Raw genomic sequence first — 23,549 nt, forward strand, 5'->3', positions numbered from 1 at the left:
CTCTCTCACAGCCTAACCTCTAAGTCTTCATTTTTTCCCATGTTAATTCCATCATCATAAATGGAAACTTTAGCTTTTATGTCTAGATTCATCACAGTTTCCATGAAGTTTTAAATAGAGCTTCTCTAAAGCTTCCTGTGCTGCTGCTTGAAGCATACTACTTAAAATGTTACTTTTCCAGTGCAAAAGGAAAGAACACCATGTGAGTAATGGCCCTACAAATAACTTAACAGTGAACGAGTGAAGTCAAGTAATTCAAGTTTTGGTCATCCAATATACTTGGAGAACACTTCCAAAATTAAATGCCAAGCATGTCTACAGAAAAAGTATGCCAAAAGAAAAGTCAACATGAATCGATGTTTTTATTCACAACAAGAATTCAAATATCCTTTGATAAAAGGTTCTGTACTTGAACTTCAGACTTACAGTAGGTTCCACAATGTCTTTAAAATATCTAACAATGTCTATACATGTGCCTTTGCGTATGCCTATTAGGTGAACACAGAATAGTCTGTAATTCATTCATATATTTTTGCTAACTGATTTTTATCATTTGGTGATGCACTCAAGCACCCTTAAATACTTCCTCAGGCAAATCTCTTATCATATCTTGGACCCTTCAGCATCTTAAGAATTTTCAGGTTCTATCACAAAGAAGTTGAAGTGTTTGAAACTATCAGCTCTGGCAGGAAGTTTTACCACCAGTTTAAGTTAAGAAATCAGCATTAATTTTATGAAAGCTACCTTTTCATTAGTTTTTTTTCTTTTTCTTTTTTTTTCTTTTTTTAAGAAAAGTATGCTTGGGTTAGGAAGAAAAGGTAAATTTTAATAAAGTTCATTTAAAAGGCAATTTTTATTTCTTACTTTATATAGGACACAATTTAACTCCTTTGCCTAACACTACAGAGCATGTTCCCCATCCCCTGTCAAACTCTTGCAATTGTAAGTACCATTCTCTTGATAAGGAAAAAGAAAGAAATGCTTTAAAAAGTCATTCAGGCTCTTAAGAGTACATATCTCAAATACAAATTCTATTGGATGCAAAGAGATCTCTGGATACTTTACGGGAAAAGATGTCAAAAGGAAAATACTCTGATCAAACCAGAGTTACCTTACTGACATCAACAGATCTCGGCACTTCTCTCACAAGTTCTATGTGGCTGTTTGTCACTGCCCTGGATCTGTACATATGGTTGCTACTTAAATTTAGTGAGATGTGTTTGAAAACATTATCAATGGAAACTGTTCAAGCATTCTTGAAGGCAAAATAATCCCACAAATGCGGGGGGTGGTGGGGGGTGGGGGGGTGGAAAAAGAAAAGTTTTTTCAATCAAGCAATGTCTCAGAGATCTCTAGTAATTAATTTTAAGGCTAGAATCACAGTGATGGTACTGAGAAGTGGACCAAGGCAGCATTTGCACACTGGCATTCTCACAGTCAGGATGCCGGCAGCCCACAGCACTTCCAATGTACATGGAGTGAATTCCTCATTGCTACCAGAAGAGCTTAAAACTAGCCTGTTCTTATGGAATTTGACTGCAGTCTTTAACACTGTGGGCCACCTGTGGTTTCTGAATCACACCTGACACAAGTGATAATATTTCCTATAAGTTGGCCCAAATCATTCTTCCAAAAGATTCCAAAGTGCCAATGTGCGGCTATTTATCATCACCTAGAAACTTCAGCTGTATTGTCTGTGTCGGGCTTTGATATGATCAGTAACCTGAGCGCACATGTGACTGTGCTCACACTAAGGATTGTGTCATTAGTGGATGGCAGAACAGACACGGGGATGAACAACAACAAAAAAAACCTCACTGTGCATTGCACTGCTTGACATGTATAGAGTACACGGCATATGTGAAATAGATACATAGTATGAATTGGTACACTGGGATTCAAGCTAAAACAAAACCAGAATAAAAGTTTCATTTCAGTTTCATTTGCTATATGAAAAAAGAAAAGATATAAGAAAGCTGTAAAACTGCAGCTAAAATCATGCCTGTATTTTGTTTCCTAGCTCCAGTTTTTCAGCTTTTCCTATATTATAGTTCAGATACTCCATTTTACTACCTTCCATTAGGATTAAGTATGGCATGTAGATACTGCTGACACTTAAATGAGTTCCTCCCACGCTGAAATCAAATACATTGTTATTCCAATCTTAAAGCTTAGTTTAATGGCAACGGGCTTGTCTTATTAAAAAAAAAAAAAAAAAAAAAAAGGCATTATCTGGTGATAAGGTTTGGAGTTGCATAAAATAACTTTTTCTCTATTCTGTTGCCTACATTAAACTGCAAGTACAGAAAATGCTGATTTTAGAAGCAGCTGCTCTGTCTTCTTTGACTTGCTATACTGGATCTCACATAGAAAAAGGAATTTGTTAGACTGCAACGCTGCAAGCCTATTAGGACTGATTTAGTTAAATTACCTTGTGGATGGAATAAAAGATAAGATGACCACATATTAACTTTCAACAACTGCTGGCTAGGGAAGATTCAGTTCACACTATTATACGAACATTTGAATCAAAAACCCTGATGTCACGAGACTGCAATAAAAGCTCTGCTGCCCACTGATGACCCCTGATGTGGACAGAGGTTATGCTATCAGCTTGCACACACATTGAAATTTTGCTTTTCCAACCTTACAAACAAACTGAACTATACTATATTGCAGATGATTAAAATAACTGTTCTTTTGATAGCCCACTTTGTCACTGCAAAAACCTGCTGAGCACACACTTCACCAAGGCAAATGGTCCAACAGATGTGCGAGTTCTCTGGGATGCACCAGAGGAGCCACACTTAGCTTAAGTGGTCCTGTAGCCCTAGCTCACTCTCACAGCACTGGAGCTTCTCTAACCTTCTAGAAAACAAAAGCTAAGGACCTTCCGCATCAGTTATAAAGAATGGAGAATGTAACAGCCCACATTACAAAACCAAGCAAACTGCATGCTGGCTATCAAACAGCTTTCATACAACTATAATTACAATGCTGACGCAGTCTGGAGTTCAGATATGGGAGAGTTAGAAACACTGACCTGAAAGAATACAACGCAATTGTTTTTAAATGAAAGCAAAAGAAAATGGAAAAACATACCTGAAAAGGAGGTGTCAGAGAGAAAAAGGAGGAAAATGGGAGAATGATAAAAACATGCCACGAAGGAAGAAACAGAATACCGCTGAGGGGAGGAGGAAGGGAGGGAGAGGGATGGATGGATGGGTGGATGGGTGGATGAGTCAGGCAGGAGTTTAATTGATGTGGCTAAAGGCAGGGGGAAGCGGAATGATGAGATGGGAAAAATAGAGGAGTGCGGTCTGTGAGAAAAAGCAGCAAATACTGGGGTGAAGGAGATAAGGAGAAGATAAGAGGAGTGGGTACACCGGAATTTGAGAACATGGAAAATGGAGACTCTGACTGAAGGATACAAGCTCATATAAAGAAAGATGAAGTGTACGGAATGGGTGTGACAAAGTGAACATCTGAAAAGAGCAGACTGCCAGAGTGGAATGAGGAAAAGGCAAGTGGACTGAGGTAATAAAAAACAAGGATATAGGCCACCCCTGGATGAAAAAAGAAGGAACGAACACAGGAAGAGAAAAATGTGTGAAGAGTGATAAATCAAAGCAAAAGAGGGGCAAGAATAGTTGGGACAGATAGCCGCCTTCATCAGCAGTGTCCCTCTCTTTTCTGCTCTGTTGCTCGCTTCCTTTTGATATCCTACTCCACAACCTCTTCCCTTTAAAGCAGGAATAAAATACAATGTCACAAGGACTGACAAGTAAGAGGAGAGGGCAGTCTGCAGCCACTCTAGAACATCATCTTCAGGACCTGCTGTCCTTATAAAAATCTCACAGTCCATTTATATTAGTGGTTCTTAATTTTTTTCCACAAGAGTTTTGAGCTGCATGGCCAGTCATCGTTGGGACATGAATCAGTGTCCACATGTTCTACTCTCTCACACCTCAGAATAAGAACAACATTCTCATTCTGCTAACTTCTGCTGCCTGCTGAAACAGATGGCCAGCGGTCTATGTTTTGCTTCTGGTTATTTTCTTCTTACATATTTTCAGATGCATCTACAGTAGCTGGCACACAAGCCAAGACACACCTCATTGCAGTCCTACCAACAGCACAGAACATGTAGCAGTAAACATATGCTCAAAGAATTGTCTTCATTTATTCAAGTTTCAGTGCTAAATGTTACTATGCAAGTAAAATGCATAGTTTCTCACAACAGGTAATGTTGTTCTCAAATCTACAACAGGTACAGATCTCCTGGTCTATACATAAAATATATGATTTCTAGCATCTGATTCCTAACTAGCATTACACAGCCCTTGTTCATGTAAATCCCTACCAACACTACTGAAAGTTTGCTTGTGTAAAGACTGTGCAATAATAAGGATTTCAGCATCAAGACCTTTAACTAATGGGGGGAATAAATCCAGGCAGATAAAGCAAAGCCTTCACAATGCTTAAACCATGGCCCAAAAGTGAATGCAGATTTGAATAAAGTTCGGCTTTTCCCTTGTTTTTAAATGTTTTTATTTGCCTTTGAATTTTGCTGGCATTGAGGTAAAAGAAGAGCAAGAAGCCAAACAGAAGGACAGCAAGTCCTAACGTCTTCCCTAGGAGATTGTTATTAATAAGTTTTTAAAATCAACATTCATAGTTGTCTGGTCTACAAGTAAGCCATCTTCAAATTATGCTGTACTATGAAATGTAGCATTTGAACAGTACTTTTGAGGTTTATTCATCACTGCTTTTGTAAAGAAAAAGAAAAACAGACAATCTTCTATTCCCAAATATCTCTTAAAAATAACCAAAGAAGAAATATACCTTTCTAATGAAAAGCTCTGGCTGCTTTTTGAAAAGCTTTTTATTCAGTGTTATAAGGACAATGTTGAAAATTTCTCAAAGGTGATACAGTTGCATCTGACCCACTTTCTACCATTCTGTGCTAATTCTCTTCAACACTGCAAGTCATAAAATTAGCATCCTGTGATATCCAGCGTTATTACTGCAATTCAATAGCTGTATTCATGGAAATCTCAGGACAAAATGAGAATCGTTAAACTGAACATGTTAGAACATTTCATTTGTAAGTAATGATTCACAGAAAAAGGAAAAAAACTTATGAAATTTGAGCCTCTGTTGCAACATTTATTATTAACTTTAATACGAAAAAATGTCATAGAGGATGGTAATTATTGCTATAATATAAAATTTTGTAAAGCATACTCTGGCCACTTTAATGCATACTGCCTCCCCATGAAGCTGAACACATCACGGCTCATTTTTTCGAGGGATTTCAAATCATCTTAAAATATCTTCAAGAGGTGCTTCATAATGGAGCAGGGCTCAATGCCAGCAAAAAGACTCAAAAGCCAAGACAGGACTCCAGTGGCACAGAAGGTCACCACCCTTTCCCCAGAGGGCAGGATGCAACAAGCCAGAGAGTGAATGAAACACTATTCCAGCAGTCTCCAGCTCAGGCAATGCTTTTTCTAAAAACATTTCTGAGGTCTAATTAACTATCAGCAGTTGTGGGCATGGTCACTTAAAGTTTTTTTAAAGCCTCTTCTCTGCAAATCCCTCCCCTCAATTGCATTGAGTCAGCTGGAAAACTCTGCTACTTCTGAAGGCAAAAATGAACAAATTATTTTATTGCCAAATTATAAACTAATGAGTGTATTATCTCTGAAAAGTAAACACCGTTCCTGAGGAGGATGGGAAAGATTCTGATCTGACAGACAGCACTTAAAACTACAGTAAAACAGCTGAAATCCGTGCAGTAGCTCTATTTCACACCAATGCGAATGAGACCCAAATGAACACCACTGATATTTGGTTTGTTTCTTTAATACATCTTTTGTTCTCATTATACAAGCACACAGGCAGTCACTGAAATGCACTTTTTTTTAACCTTCAATTAAATTAAATTTTAATACTAATGTACATAACAGCATATATGAAACATCTCAGTGTTATGCTTATCAGAATTCCACTGGAAAAGACAGTACAGTGAAATACACACATTAGGCCATGCAAACAGCTTTATTAAAATAAAAGATCAAAATTTTGGGACCTGTTAAATCTATTTTCTGCTTCTAAATGGCACGCACTGGCATTTTCACAGTTTCCTAACTTGAAACATTTGTTTAAAAAAAGGGAAACTTCAAAAGAGATTAATTGAGGTCTCCTGAAACGTAATTGGGAACTAGAAAAACTCTACTAAGGTTTAGAGAAAGTCATAGATAATTTGCTTGACATACCCTGAAGTGCATGAAATAAAATACCTTAGCTTATATTGTTCCAGACAAATGTATAGACTTTGGCTGTACACTTGAATATATGGTTTCTGAAATCAGCCTGCTGGAATTTTAACAAGCAATGAGTTCTCCCACTGCTCTTTTCTGAAACAGAGATCTACTGAAATTAGGGGTGAATTCAGCTGTTCATTACTAGTTTCCGAATTTGGCCCACAGCAAGAATTTACACAGTTTACCAGTATATTGCTTCCCCTCAGAAGCAGAAAATTTTGGTGCCCTCCTTTAGTGCCATTCATTGTATCTGCTTTTATTTTAAACCACTATGCTATGTGAATCCAATCAAATAGCACAAGACACTCAACATAAAAAACGTGTTCCTTTACACCCTGCCCGATCTCTGTTCTCACTTTTTCTTTCTAGTCACTTCCCATAGTGCGATATTTCTTGCCTGTGAAATCCATGGCTGTGGCATCACAGAAAAAAATCTTACATCGAGTTATAAAAGTTGCCATCCCCAACGAAAGCATGACAGTATACATACCGCTTATAATTAGGATTCTGACAGGTGTCTGTGAGAAGCAGAGTCTGGAGCCAGATGCAAGCACAAAGCAAGCTTTTGCCCCCCTCAGGTAACATTACAGGGAAACCCAGAGCAACCCACTTTCTTACCAGCAGCAACAATTGCAAGCTAAAGAGCTACTAACAAAACCACAGAATGACACTAAATATAAAGGATTAGTTTCAGCAATGCTAGAAGGGAGAAAAAAATTGAAAATAGAACATTGTAAAAGCAAAAGTAAATTGTAAAATAAATATTTCAGGATTTAAACTAATAATAGAAAAGTCGATAAATCATCTTTACAATCGCTCCCTTTCCTACCAAACATCCATCCTCTCCAAATGGATGCCTATTACCAGTTCTTCAGCATACGTTATGGGATAAAGAGGACTGTAGGAATCTAATTTACTACTGCAGGGAAGAGATGGCAGAGAAAGGTTTAGAGGAGTAGCAGAAAATCCTGGAGAGAGTTGAATTTTTCTAGGAGACTAAGTATCACTCTGCACAGTGTGATTTTGTACAGAATGACATGTAACACCAAGCCAAGACAGCCAAACCAAAGGTTACCTTCCTCTCAATTTCTGTCCTCCTGTTTGGGGCCAAGAACCTAAGGATTTAAGGCACTGGAGGGTAAGAAAGGCAAGCCTGAATAAAAGGCACAGCCAACTATAAAAATATGATACTGTATAGTACCCCTACCGGTACTACCACAAGATGTGGCTGAACACGGTCTTCCTGAAAGATTAAATGGTTCCTGTGATTTCTTATCTATTTCAGGTAAGAAATAATGAAAAAGAATAATTTTGACAAGCCCACAGAGCAGAGTGCAAAGTGTATGTGTTAGTGAACTCGTCACAGTGATGACAGGCTCTCAGAAACACTGATGTTTCTGACATTGCTCTGCAATGTGCCCACTGGAATAACTGCCTGTAAAGTATAGAAAATCAGACTCGAACTCTAGAAATCCCTTTTTTCAGCCAGATTATTTTTCTTCTTCTATGGCTGCCCTGTGGCCAGTTCCTCCACGTCCAAAGGCCTCAGGCCCTGCAGCACCAATAGCCATTCAGATTCATTGAGGCCCTGGCATCACATTAACTGTACCTGTCTGAAAGATGCAGGAATGAATTTCTACAAACACATTCCAGAGCCCAAGTCCACCGATCAAAGTTGTATTTCATTTTTTTTTTTTACCCTATCAAACTGCCATGTATTGCACGAGGGAGTAGGCAAAAATGAAGGCCAGCAAGAGTGCATCAGTAAAACCATGTCAAATGACTGAACTACATGCTGAAGCAAATCAAAAGTCTACCTCAGTTCACAAGATGTTTCTGAATCACTTATGTGTGTGTGTGTATGTGTGCGCATGCATGTTGATTTTGGATTTGGTTTTGGTTTTGTTTTGCTCATAGTTTACTGTTTCATGTGATTTTTCTTTCACTTCATTGCATTGTTACATCATAAATTGTGCCATCAACTAAGAATAACAATGCATAAATCCTGCATGGCAATTTACCCACACTGTTCCATGAGTAGGTGTTTCAAGGAAAGCTTGGTCAGCCCTAGGTAACTCTAAACATAGTATTATTCACTGGAATTGGAATTAGATTTGACATAAGACTACATCAAGTTGTCAGGTTTTGTGTATACTTTAAAGAGTCAGGATTTTACTTTTTCCTTCATTGATAGTCAGGAGAAGAGGAGATGATGAAGTGCATAGCCTGGGGTGGGGAACTTATTTACTTGCTTCCCAATAAGTTTCTTTTCTGTACAAATCTGACATACATTTATGATCAGCAGTGAGTCACAGGATCTAGCTACAGCTGTAATGATGGCAAGTATAGGAGAAGCCCTTTGTTCAGCATTTTTCTTCAACGGGATAAATTCAGATTTGCCTTGTATTTTAGGAGTTCAGAATTAACCCTCCAGCAGAGCAAAATTTTTCTTTAAGTTCAGCATCCTGTGCTTATTAAAATTTCATTGCTAAAGTTGCCAGAAAATAAGACTTGTAAAAACACCTAGGCAAGCACTGAGCAATCAGACACGGGCAGTCCAGTCCTTCAGAGCATGGAGAGCAAAATCTGAGTACATACAGTTAAAAAGCAGCAAGGTAAATGCTGCCAATGAGGAAAGGAGAACTGGAAATCTAAAGGAGATGTGTAAGAAACACAGAAAGATGTTTTATACAAAAGAGAAAGTGACTATGCACATGCAATCATACAACTGAAAAAGGAAGAGCACAGAAAGCCGAGAGGCTTGAAAACATTCTAAAGTACTAAGAGTAAAACTTCTTACATCTCTAATCTATTGTTACACTCAAAGTTCTGCTTACCAGACACCTTAACCGTATAGAAACACTTGAAATGTGAATGGGAAGAGCAAGAGCCAGAATTCAAGGATTATCATGTATGATCCAACCTGGGGGGCGGACAGAGAAACAAAATCTCTTACCATTATTACTGTTATCATCAACTAAAATAATCTCTTTGAGCAGGTGAGCAGGAGTCCGGTCAATGGCTGAACGAATGGAGCGCAGAATCACCGAGAGAGCTTCATTAACAAATATGAATACAATGCTGACCTCAGGAAGCCTGTCGGGAAATGTAAGGTTTCTGCACCTGAAGAAAAAAGAAAAAAAACAAAACAAAACAAAACAAAAAAACTGTTGGAAGTCACAACGTCAACACAAATTGTTTCATAGAAATCTATCCCCAGCCGTAAGAATGATAAGAGAGCTTTAGTAGACATGGATCAGAAGGTCCCCATACCTGTTCAGGGCGCATATGGGCAAGAACCAGATGATTATCTAAAAAAAGGAATCCCTGAAAACAGTCTCCTGAATCTGCCTGTGCAACCAAGGCCTAGAGTGAGCTCACTTTTCCACCCAAGGCCCAAAACATTTAAAATTAGTTTGCAAACCAAATGCAAACTCTTGTTTAAATGCAGCTTCCAACAGCAGTTGTTCACAATGTCTTTCTGGACAGTGCAGACAGGAATAAACAGAGCTAGCCCCTTACTTTAAAAAGCATCTTCTTAATAGCCACGTTAATTATTTTTGCTACAGAATCTACCATCTATCTCAGTCAAAATCAGGGGCTTCCTTCTCAACTCAATAATAACACAGCAAAAGATCCAGCTCCAAAGAACATCCTGCTACAAAAGCTAAGACAGACAGTGTAGGCAGAAAAACAGGTACAAGGATGGAAAACTTATCTGTAAGCTCAGTCAAGAGGTTTAATCAGAATGATGAACACTGACAAGTATCTGGTGGATTTTCCTGTGCTTTTAAAAAAAATATATATTTTAGCCACATTTCAATTTGCTTATGCAAACAGCAGTATGGAAATGTTGCCCACAACTTCAAAGTTCCTTAATGTTTTATTGTTTTTTTCCTCCTTCATTTCAAAAAGGATTCAAATTTTGTAATGTTATGAAGAATAGAAAGCCCTTTTACCAGTTTCTATCTTTTAAACTGTTTGCTTTTTTAATAAAGCCACAAGTTAATTAAGTAAAAGTACTTTACTTTTTTTTCTGAAACTTTCAGTATTTTAATGAAATGTTTCTGAACAACAGTTAATTCTAACTTTTTCTCAGATCTGAAAGTATTTACTAGGATGAAATTAGGCCACAAGCTGACCCAGGCATCATTTCTAAATAGGCTCTGTAGATGGAAATGATTGATGTTAATACTCTCCTCTGCCTCCTGACAACACTGAAGTGGCTATCTTCTCTCAACGTGCCTAGATTCACTACATCCAGGAACTCCTGGCAGCTGTGGAAAGCGTTACTAACAGCTGATGTTTAGCATACAGAAAGCATGGATGGATTCAGAATTTTTAAATCACGCTTGAATATGACTCCTTAACTAAATTTGTTCTTCAGTTCTAAGAGAAAGCATAGCATTTTTTTCAATTTTGTATTTTAATCTATATAGTAAATAAATACAGAGAAGTATCGCAAAAGCATTCCTCATCACATGCTGGATGTTGCACAAAAATTAAGTTCAATCCAGATGATGAATTTACGTGTATGTTTTTAAAACTTCTGACAAGAGTCAGTGCACAGGACACATGACATCCAAAACCACTGAGATACACATAATATTCAAAATTCAGCTGGTCAACCAATTTTCTCAATTCAGTCATTAGTTTGAAACTGATGGAAATCACATTAAAGAAGTTATTTAATATTTTAGGTACTTTTCTCTCTGTCTCCATGTGAAAGAATTATATAGGCATGCAAAACAGAAACCACGGTCTTGAAAAAGTAGCGACAACAGTTTTAGTCTTAAAAGTTTTACACTACATGTTTTAATAAGCTGGTTCATTCATCTTTCAGAAACAAGTAAGAAACCTGTTCACAGAGATCCACAGCTTTTTAATCAATACAAGAGAGAAACAATTAAAATGGTGTTTGGATTTACCAATTTCCACTTGTAGCTCGATCTTTTGGCAGCATAGCTAATCAAAACTTACATTCTAAAATTAGCTTGTATTTCTACTGGTGTGTTAGTCCCCTGTTTTCACTGGTAAGAGGGCCTTCAGCTTTAAACATCAGACTGAAAAGTTTTCTTTGAAGCTTTCAGGAGAGCTAACAGCATGTCACTTTTTTTGTGACTAACACTGGACAGCAGACCAAATATAAAAACAGCTTGTATAAGTGTCAGTGTCATTTATAATCAATTGCCCCCCCCCCTTTTTTTCCTTTAAAGTGAATGTCAATTCATTAAAGATGACTTGTAATAAAATTTCACTACTCTGAAAATCAGATTCTCATTAAGGCTTACATTTGGACATCCTCTATATCTGGCCTTTAAAAGCAGGTGCAGTCATGATTCTTACTGGTTTCAGTGAGTTTTGCTGGCAATCAAGATTTTCTAAAAAGGACTTATCAATAGATTAATAAAGGAAATCTAAATATTGCATCTTTCGGCAGAGTGATATATAACTTGTAAAGTACATAGCTGCTCAGAAGCACACATACAAGACAGGAAAGGAGAAGCTTTCTTCATGAAGCACTGTGGACCCTCTGAATTAATCAGAGCCATAGGTACTTCCGTAGAGATAAGAACCTGAGTGTTTTTTATTCAAAATAAAACACTACAACAAGAGGCAGAGGGAGCTGCCTTTTCTTCCAGAAGACAACTAATGCAAGGCAGCACTGGTTTTCTCTTTTAGCCAGTAGTTCAGGAGTTAAAACCTTCAACCAGGACAGAAGGAGCATCAGTTCAATCTTCTCTGATCTCCACCCCCAGAGAGCTATCTAACTACTTGCCAGCTCAGTGTGATTATTTTCAGTCCCCCTTTTCAGAGCGATTCCACTTTCTGTGGAGCAATTAAATGTACGCTGAGTTGGAGTGATATCAAGAGTAAGTCCCCCTAGCCTCATGTTTAGTGCAAATTCCTTGGAGAACATCCATTGCAATACCCGTTCCAATGGATGTTCGTGCATTTTAAACCCTGGACTTCACTCTTTATGGCTATATCTGATCTTCTAGGTTATAACGACACAGTAACTCTTGTGATCACTTTTTTCTTTCTTTTGCAAGCTAATATTTATTGTTTTCATTTAAGAAGTGCTGCTTTGGCTGAAGGAATAAAGGCACCTTCATAGAGCCTGCAAATCACGTGTCAGGTCACTTTATTGGGAAGCAATACAGAACCACAGAATGGCTGAGGTTGGAACAGACCTCCGGAGGTCATCCTGTCCAACCCCCTGCTCAAGCAGGGTCACTTAGAGCCGGCTTCTCAGGACCCTATCCAGGCAGTTTTTTGGTATCTCCAGGGATGGAGACTCTACAACCTCCACGGGCAACCTGTGCCAGTGCTCAGTCACCCTCACAGTAAAAAAGTGTTTCAGTTTGTGCTCATTGCCTCTGGTCCCGTCACTGGCACCAACTGAAAAGAGCCTGGTTCTGTCCTCTTTGCAGCCTCCCCTCAGATATTGATATACATTGATGACATCCCCCCTGAGCTTCCTCTTCTCTAGGCTAAACAGTCCCAACTCTATATACACACGTAAGCTTTCAAATCTTCTTAAGGAGAAAAGATAGTTCTCCACACCTGCCCCCTGTACCCTAGAGGGAGTATTTTAACCTCTGAAATAATTCATTAAAGAAAGGTCATCTTCTGTGGCGAGCCGTCTCTTACAGCACTGCCTAAAAACACTGCATAGATGACTGAGTAGGTGAAGCAGGCACAAATTGACTTGGGCTCAGCACTGTCAAATCTGAGGTGAATCTTTGGCAAATGTGAATTTTAGGTGCCACCAGGGTTAAGTGGCACCTGAAAATAAGATTTTTAAGGTGTATATTTCAGGCTCAAAGTGTCTGGGAGGCCCCTGAACTTATGACCACACTACAATTTTTAAATAGTAGCCCTCACAATTTTCCAAAGATACTAAGACCATTACAGATCCAGCTCCTTGGAGAACAGACCTGTTCACGGCACATGGTGTGTGTGCATATGCATGCCATTCTGCATTGACAAAAAAAATTCCGTATGCAATCTGGACACTATTACTTTGTGGATGTCATCTCTTATATGCAAGTTAGATGTAAAAGTTTGCACGGGCATAATGAGAAATTACTAATAAAATTCTAGTCTCCTATACATCTTTATAAAGCTAGCACATTTCTGTTTGATGTAATCATTGAAATTTCATCCAAGTTTTGAAAACTGGACTTCAAATGGACTATGAACTAGTTTACAGGCTTAAATATAGTGAAATAATTTTCAGTATTAGCCTGTAAAGAACCTACAAAGTTTGTTATTTTAGTGATTCACTCGCAGCCAAAATGCATAAAGATGTAAAATGGTCCAGCAAACAAAGCTACAGCCAATCTATCTTTTAGCTGTCTAGCTTAAGCATAGTAATATTTCTTATCCTCAGCCATACCAATGTACAACGAAACTCTAGCAAAAATGGTAAGATATATCACCTACCAGATAAAGAGCAACACAGTGATTTTGGAAAGTATTTTAAGTGGCAATGAAAATACACTGAAAATAGTTCAAAGAAGATGCTTCCTTAAAAACTGTGGTTTTTTTCTCCTCTGTTAATTAAACTAAGGTTGAGATATATGTAAAATATACTTTTATAAGAAATTAGTGACAAACTATATTCCAAAAATGTTCCAGATGACAAAACCAGCCCCCCAAACACTGCTGCTCTACCATAAATCCATGCATAAACTGAAACGTTCAAACAAAATTTAAGCTTCTGACATCTCTTCCATCCATTTAAAGGAAATTACTTGTATTGTTTTTCCTACCTGCATTCATTTACATCTTTTCAAATTAGATCACACTGGACAAGATTTTCCATTGTCTGGCACCTTGTGCAAGACAAGAGCAAAGCGTTTAAAGCTGCAAATGTCATTTGACTCCCTTTTTGCTCCACCATACATTAAAAGATAACTACATACAATACGAGAGAATAGAATTAGGCTCCCGTTGTGTCTAATTTCTTTAGTCTTTTCAAATGGATTCTTTTTCAGTGAGGGTACATTCCTAAATTGAGTTCATGTTTTTGTTTTTCCATTCAGACTCAATTTATCATCTTTACTTCCAGCTTGAATTCACTTCTTTTTCAATTTGTGTAGAGTTTTGAAAAAATGCATTTTCCTGCATACATTGTTTTTCATATCAGATGATGACAATAAAAATTACCTACTTTTTTTATTTAAACAAATCAGAATTAAACCCACATACCTCAGATCATGCACAGAATGCAGAGCACTTGTGCAGTTACACAAGTATGTCTGTCTTCCTCTTTACGCCAAGTTTTATGAGGAATGAAATTCCATAATTCGAGGAATGAACAAGAAATAGCCACAAAGAAAGGGTGCATGTATGTGTGTATAAAACATACGCCGAAGAGGGAAAAAGGGAGGAAATTGTATGGATCAAAATCTTAGATCCATTAAGCCCTAAGAATTGAACGGTTGTGTGGCAACCAGCAACATACAAGTTTCAATGACAGCTCTGCCTCCGACTCATCCAGGGGCCTCCGACAAGACCTCTAACCTGCCCCTCTGCAAAGGGAGGCTTTTGCTAAAAAAACAAATCCACAAAGTATAGAGCATATTTCAGTATTATGACTAAGTGATTTTTAAATATAAATTCTAAATATTATTTAGAAGTACAATAACAAGTATCATCCCAATACAGCTAAAAAAATTACCTCTAGCAACCTAGTCTGCTAAATTACATTGGGCTAATAACACTAAAGTAACAGTTGTCATGGTTACCAGAAATTTAGAGAAACTCCTGGTGTTCTATTTCAAGCACAACTCTGGTAAATGGAGGACAGCATATATTGCGAATCTTCTTTTAAATATTTGTCCACGAGAAAATTATATTCCTCTAGAATACACGCATTGTGATAAGACAATTTAGTCAGTCACATTAAAATTAGTTCAGCATAACTATGCAGTAAGAACAACAAAGCAAGAATGATTTCCTGTATTAATAACTCATCTCTGAGACCTTCTACAAATATGTATATAAATTATGAAAAAGAATTATTTTCTGCAATGTTTGAGAACCTTTCACCAAGAGTTACATGGGTATTGCAGCCAACAATGGCAACAGAACACGTTTTTTGTTCTAATCACTAAATTATGTCGTCTATTCCATGGTTTTTTTTAAAACACAGGATGCAATAAAGCATATTACTAAAACATTTGGGCTTAAGGTATTGTTTAAGAACATACGTGGGAGGGAGCTTTACTTCCAACAGAATGAGAATTTCTCAGAAGCACAAGCAGAAACAGAATTATACTGTCTTCAAGAGCTGGTAACATTTTGTCATCAGCCAAAATGGTAAATGGAAGTTCAAGATGGGAAGAAAAAAATCCCATTCTGGCATAAATGAAATAAATAGGACTAAAACTCTTGCAAAAGAACTCAGTCTTGTAAGAATTCCAGCTCAACAATTTATGTTTATAATTTCATTTTGTGATCATTCTTCATTTTTCCTTTCACTATTATCAGTATTTTAAGTGTTAACTGAACTAAGCTAACAAGGCTGGCATTGAACAACATGTAGAAAGGGCTTTTTTCCTGATCTCTGAGGATTACTATCTATTATTAGAGAACTACAGCCAGCAAGACAGTACTTCTGCTGCAAACCCAGATATCTTTGTTTGTGGTCATCATATTCTATTACAAGGGAGCAAAGGCAGGCATACAATCGTGTGAGGAATTTGAATATAGAATTACCATACAACTATAAGCAAACATGGCTAATTTTTTTTTTTTCTTCTCCTGGCCTCAATCCCTAGAAACAAACAAAACATTTGTAATAAGGAAAGATAACAGGCATGGAACTTGATAAATATGCAGATAAGTTCCAAGATTGTAACACAAGAGTGATTAGCTCTTGGTCTCCTAAGCATCTTACAGCATAGATTTAATTGTAACAGATTGATTCCTCACTCCTTTTAATAAAAGCTATTCATGTCGATAAAATTATACAATAAAGGTCCATTTTCTTCTTGGTACTTAAAACCAAGACCTTTCGCTGAATGAAGCAATAAGAACAGTAAGCTGGGAGTTGATGATCTCAGTAAAACTCATTTTTGGATGAACATAAAAAGAATTCTGTATAGCTATTTGGCCAAAAATTGTTAGCCTCTCACAGTATTATGCTATGGATTATTCTGAATATGTTTTAGTGTAAATGTACGCCAAGTGGAAGAACATTCACATGTTATGACACATTAATAAGAGACTGAGAGAGAGAGAGAAAACGAGAGAGAGCGTGCGTGCAGACTACCGCATCGCATCTTCTTTCAGTTAAAGGGGAAGATCAAAACCAACAAGCATACATCATTATTATCTTAGGTTATTACAGCAGCTTGGAGACTGCAGATGATTTGGTATCACTGCTAGTGCTATTAAATACTTCTAGAGCAGCCATTTGAGGAGACACATTCAGACAGGACAAACTGAAGCACAGATCAGAACCTCAGAGGGTGGCCACTCAGGCAGTACACACCGCTGCTATGAGTCAGTTTGAAGACAGGCAAAAATGAGACAAGAAGAATCAAAGACAGAGACATGAGTAAATGAGATCAGGAAATATGACAGAATTAAACATTAGGTATTTAACAAGAATGCTGAAAAATTCGGTAATTTTAGGACTTCTGTCCAAAACAATACAACAGGTAAAGTACCAGGCTTTTGCGCTCTTTTTAAAGGATTCCTTTGAAACATCACATACAACATGCAATATTTATGCTATCTTTCATGAGCAGAAACCAAAGAACTCAGTCAGAAATGAACATGGAGCCATATCCGTAACTAACATAAGCCCAGCAAAACAGAACTGTTTTCATGGACACATGTGGAAGCAAACGCTTATGGAATGCAAGTCTGTAGGAGCTGGCTTCTGGGGAGATGCAGAGCTAACATGCAAATGCCCATCCTGAACCTCACAAGTTGGGATCACATGTTTTTCTTACATCAGTTTTAATAAAGGAAAACCTACAGGTTTATAGAAGTCTGACATCTTGCACACTACACCCAGGACTGCACATACCACCACAACACTGATGGACATTTTGGACATTTGGACAGATGTACAGCTTTTCTCCTAAAACGCATCACTCTCCTCAACCAGCCGATGCTTCATTTTTCTCCCTTGTAGTTGTATTTCCATTCAGTGGATATCCCACCTGCTCTGTTTGTGCCCACTTTATCACAAACCTAATTCTGCTGCTCTTCAAGGCTTCTACCATTGTCCCTTGCCAAACTGAGCCTCAAAGTAATAAAATTTGGGACTGGTCAACTGTTTGAAACAAGAAGTACTTACAAAATGGCCAAAGCCTTTCTCTGCACAGGAAACAGAACATCTCCTCTGCACTTGTGTAGACACCAAACAGCACTGACTCAGCTAGGAAAAGGGCAAACCTGCTACAAGCCAAATGCTATGCCATACTATTTAGCAACCTCCAAAGAAGAAAAAACATCTGAGCTTGAAATGCTTCTTTTCCCCTTCCACCCTTCCTGCCTTTGCTTCTTCATACAAATACTGTTTTTACCAATGCAAAAGAAGGTTGGCTGGCTGCAGTTACACTGACTGAAAAAGTTGCTTTATGCCTACTGGTCAGCTCCTTCATATCATATGGGCTGTGCAGGAGCAAAATTCTGCAGAACAGTTCCTCTGCTGGGTCCTGCTGCACACCTCTTTTTCCACTACCCCTCAGTCTCTCATCACATAAGCAAAGAAGAATGCCATCTCTCTTTCCCACATGTGCTTCAGCACACTGGATCAGGCAACAAAAAAAAAACTTACAAGCCAACAAAGTAGAATCCTAGGTACATCCAGTCAAAAGGAGATTTGGTACACAGCCTTGGGATCCCTAAATGACCTAAGTTTTAATAATGTCTTTCTGTGTGAGCTTGTTCAACATTTCACTCACAACAAGCTTTGTGGGTACTGCCTGCTCTACTTAAAGTAATAAGCATAACAGAATTATAACTAACACAGAAGTATTATCCTGTTCCTGCACACAGTAAGGGCAACAGTGCCTTCCTCAATGCTTCCAAGCTCATTAGAGCCAGTAGTTATTTGTTAGTCTGAGATGTAGATATGTGACGGGCTAACAGATGCACATAAAGGTGGCAAACAGCAGAGCACTCAATTTCAGCAGGAGAAAATGGAGGCCTTGGGAGAGACAGTATAAGCAATACCCCACAATACTGCTTGTACTGTCTATTAAGTATTGCAAAACCAGAGCCTACTTCAGAATGTGACGATTACTTCAGGAGGCTGGGATATCCAGGGGACTTATTTATTATAATCTGTATTACAACAGATTATTTTGGACTGTGCCAGGGACTCCACTGTGCTAGTGCAAATATTCACAGTGAAAAGAAATCAAATTCTGAATGTTTTATCACAGGACATGAGGCTCATCACTGTACAGAGGGTCAGAAACCACTCTGCAGTACCTAAAACATGAGAAGGTCCCACTGCAAGGGGTGACAATTGCCACAGCCTGACCCAACTGCAATCTGCTGGATGCTTCCACCTGACTGATGGTCATTTTTTTCCAGAGAAGCCAGAGTTCAGGGCCTTGGGCAGAGTGCACTGCCATAACTACTAAATGTGGTCTCCTACCTCTGCATGCCACCCATACTGGAGGACTGGGCAAGGCCAAATATTTGCTCTCTCCTCCACATGTGTTGCAGCTCAGCAATCTCTAATTGTCCTCCATTAAATGTTGACAGTATCAACCCTAGAAAATCCTCTATGCTATAATACAGGGTTATTATATACGTGGAGTGGCCTTTCTCACTGCAGAACCTTGCAAAGAAGAGTTGAGCTCCTCTGCTAAGTTATTTTCATGTGAATTCTCAGAGCACTGCAGGCAGAAAGAAGGTCAAGGCTGAGTCATACCAGTATGATATAGAAGGGGCTACTTACACCACACACTCTTGGCAGATCACTTCATTCTCCCAGTCTCAACTGGGCGAGCAATATATGAATTACATTAGACTTCGGTTATACACGTATTTCTGTTATCCTTCTAACTTCCTATACTTCATAGGACAGGTTATGTGAATACAGATGACAGACCACAACTGAGCCCAGACACATCTATATGAACTCCATTCCTTTAGCTACCTGCCCACAAGCCTTTGCTGGGATTCCAATGTCACGCTGACTCTTGCAGACCCACTGCTAACTCCAGGCTAATGAGCTTTGTTAGACCTAGGCTAACTGTCCAGAACCTCTCTTGTATCTGTGCATTTCTAGTCAGAACAGGAATACCACAACCGACTAAGGTCCAGCAAAGTTGATTAACTCAGTCTCCATGCCACTTGCTGTGTGCTCTCTTCAGACCAAGCTGTCCTTGGCTTTCATGCTGTGCTGCTTGAGCCTAGTATCTGCCCATGGATAATTTAAATACCTCTATATAGACTCTGGAAGTGACTAACCAATTGGCTTTAAAAATAGGTGCTACGAATCCTAAAAAATTATTATTGTAGTGGAAAAGATACTCTTGCAGGGTAGGGTTTTTTTTCCCACAATAGCCATGCCTGTGCTCTCACACAAATGAGAATTTGCATATCAGAAGTAGGAATTTTTTTTCAGCAACGTGATTTTCAGAATACCCTCTAGCTCTGTGCTCCACAAGATGCCATATATACAGCAAACACTGTACGTACTACCTGACAACACTGTTCATTTCCCTCAGTATGAGAATTTACTACATTTCAGTGTCAGATTACCTACTTAGAATCATAGAATGCTTTGGGATGGAAGGGACCTTTAAAGGTCATCTAGTCTATCCCCCCTGCAATTGGCAGGGACATCAACAACTAGACCAGGCTGCTCAGAGCCCCATCCAGCCTGGCCTTGAATGTTTCCAAGGATGGGGAATCTACCACCTCTCTGGGCAACCCATTCCAGTGTTTCACTACGCTCATTGTAAAAAATTTCTTCCTTATATCCCGTCTGAATCTACCCTCTTTTAGTTTAAAACCATTACCCCTTGTCCTATCAATGTTGTCCTACCCCTTGTCCTACTTGCTCCTGAACCATGATAAGGGGGGAGGGGGGAATCTTCCTGAGCTACCATTACTAAGCCATTAATTTGTATGCATGCATCCACAAACATAGTGTAATGTCTAACATGGTTCTGGCAGGTAGTTAATTAAGGATCAAAAATTTCACAGAAATTAGGATCATGATTCATTTCTAACTGGAGTTTCTTTTAAAATCCCAACCCTAATTTATTTCTTTCAGCTACAGTAACATTCATTTTCTCTGTCTTTTTAATTTTTAAAATCCATAGTTATAAAAAATTTAGATTGAAATCACTCAGGAGAGTCATTTCAGAAGACATATAAGAACAGACACATTTCTGTCATTTATGTCTTCTTAGTTACAGAAGATTTATTTTTCTTCTGAATTAGTTTACAATTAAAAAAAAAGAATTGTCCCTACAGACAGCGCTAAACTGATTTAACCGAAATACAAATATAATTGTATGGACCTTGATTTCCTTAAAGTCATTATTTCAGCAACTCCACAACATAAATATTTCTAAAATGTGATATATAATAATATATAGCACAAATATATATAAAATTGCTAAACTGTTGCCTGGAATGGTGTTCACATCTTTTCGTTAATATCAGACAACTTAATACAGGGCAAAATGTACTCCTTACTGCTTTAGCTATTAAAACATTTGGTTAAAGTAAGTGAATAAGATCACATCTGGATTGCTTTTGGAATTGGCAAGGAACTAAGAAGCCTTTCACATCTCGGTTACTGGTTCAATTCAGTAAGTACCTATGATGTTTATTTTAAAGATTTATTTTTTTTAACAAGCTGCAAAAAAGCAGTTCTCTCTCCACCCATTTCCCCATCCCCAGTGCTGCTGTTTGTTCAAAGGATCAGATGTATCACCAAGGCTGAAAAGATGTTGAGCATTAACTGTCTCTGTGGATGGCCCTACCAGAACAGGCCTCAAATGCACCTAAAGGAAGGTTGTTCACTCCCTTGGTCCCATCCATCTCACCAAGCCGTTGTAGAATACCAGTGGACGTATTTACCCTGCCTGGCATGCATGCTTCCCAGCAGAGAACAGCCCAGTAAAGGAGGCTTTAGCTGGTACACACTGCTTGACCAAATTGCGTATTTCACCACTAGAGCTCAACAGTTTCACCTGCTTACTGATCTTTATCAGACAGTTCTGGGCTTTCAAAAAGAGCAGTTCTTATTTTCTTCCTATCTTAGTCAGATCTTGTGATAAAACTGAAATTTAACATAAAAAGGTTATTCTTTTAGCAGTAAAACACTTGCTATCTAATGTAAATTGTAGGTGAGATTAAGGTTCCAAAGGATCTTGGAGAACTTTTAATGGATACTTAGTGGGATTTTAATAGGACTTAATTTGAGCACTCTGGTGTTTCAGGAGACATTTGAAACTTCCAACCTTCATATATTTGATAGAAATTACTCATTCTGGCCACCGTATGTAACCTACCTTCCATGTGATCACACAACACAAGACTTCCAGGTGAAAAAGAGCAGAGCTAACAGACTCTACAACTGAGGACCTACAATGTGAGGTTATACTACAGCACTTACCCATTAGGCCTAAGGTCAGGCAGGGGCCTGTCCAGTGGCAAGCGATCACTTAGGTAAGCATTGTAGCCATAATACTGGAATTGTTTAAGTGCGATACGTCTGTTTTCAGGACTGAGATCCTGGCCCCAGTGAGCAAAGAGAGATGAGTCAGTGAACGCTTCAGCAGGATTTTCTTCCAGTTTTGGTGGAGCTTCTACAAAAGACAAAGACAAAAAGAAACAATTTTAGACTTTCATTTCAACAGGCTCTACGGTACGTTACATTAAAAAGCATAACTTTAGGGACAACACCACACAGAACAGCACATGTTGCTGGCTTACAGCAGCCTGTAAGTCTTCACATAACATGCCCCCACATACCTCTTGTGGCAGTGTAACTATTAGCACCTAAGGCTCAAAATTTAATATTCAAAATACAGTTAACAATTCTTTTTCATGATGATCAGACTAAAGGCCAGGACTGATAAATCTAAATTAATTAAATTTCAAAAGAATTCTTATCAGACAACAAGGATGTTATTTTGATTTTATATACAGAGATGAACTACTTAATTTCAGCCTGAATTATCTTGCTAGAAAAAGACTGAAGTTTTAAAGGTGAAAAACAAAGACCAAAGAAGAGAAGAGAGAGTCTCTATGGAAGACACAAAATGGCTGCTGAAGTCTATATGTAAAATAAGTTCTTTGAAACTACAGATTCAACAGAGAGAAAAAATTCACTGCACTTGACATCCAGGTTTAAACAGGAAACCAGTTGCAGTCACACAATAATTTTATGGTCCAGTTTACCAATCCAGCCTATTTGAATTTGTAGCCCATATTTAGGCATGTGCAGTGATGCTATTGGGATTGTCACTTTGTAATATTTGTGTCATTATAAAATGCTTATGTTCCACAAGGCCATATCTCAGGCTGCTATAACAAATAGAGAAGGTGGGAAATGATATACCTAGAACTTAATTTAAGAAGAGTTCCAGTACAGTGAAATCACAGCATTCTTTCTCAATATTTAGTTGCTCAAGAAGTCTTTTCAAAGTGGCTTGTAAGGCTCTCTGTAACAGCACTATTTCACCCCTCCAACCAGCCCTTCAGTCTTTACTCAGGTGACCACACAATCTAACCCAGAGAACCCTCTCTCTCTGGAAAAACTTTATGATATACAATACACTAATACAGAAAGATCAAATGCCTTACTTGACCCTGATTTGTCATCAAAGTACCCAAGTACCCACACAGTCACCTACAGACCTGACAGCTGGCTTAAGCTAGCTGCAAGGAAACACCTAAAGGGAACAGTTTATGTGCTAGTAGTATACACTACCAGAATCGTGACCCCCGAAGAATGCCAGGAAGCACATCCTTTAATCTTGTACTAAAAAGAACCAAAAATGCAAAAGCATAAATTGAGAAGATTAAGTTGTTTGATTTGTTCGAGATGTTTCCCTTTTTCCCCTGACAATACTGACAGGAAACTAATGACACTCCCTGCATTACATTCCAACCTCTGTAAATATGTAATGTTTCTTTACTTGTCGAAGTACTGCCTCCCAGCCTGAATCCTGAAATTGGCTCCAGTTCTTCAAAGACGAAAAACATGCTAAA

The 23,549-nt window shown here is 38.3% G+C and overlaps 1 protein-coding gene across 3 annotated transcripts in view; it reads right to left on the reverse strand.

Moving 5' to 3' along the window:
* GALNT18 (polypeptide N-acetylgalactosaminyltransferase 18) overlaps positions 1–23,549 on the reverse strand; it is a 247,750-nt gene that overhangs the window by 106,843 nt on the left and 117,358 nt on the right. For all 3 annotated transcript variants that reach the window (XM_082318958.1, XM_082318956.1, XM_082318957.1), the window contains exons 3-4: positions 21,949–22,141; positions 9,286–9,452 (exon numbers count right to left, since the gene is read on the reverse strand). In XM_082318958.1, coding sequence (XP_082175084.1) covers positions 9,286–9,452; positions 21,949–22,141 — 360 coding nt within the window. The remainder of the gene's footprint in view (positions 1–9,285; positions 9,453–21,948; positions 22,142–23,549) is intronic.

The sequence above is a fragment of the Platalea leucorodia genome, assembly GCF_965183815.1.
Source record: "Platalea leucorodia genome assembly, chromosome: 7".
Taxonomy (NCBI): Eukaryota; Metazoa; Chordata; class Aves; order Pelecaniformes; family Threskiornithidae; genus Platalea; species Platalea leucorodia.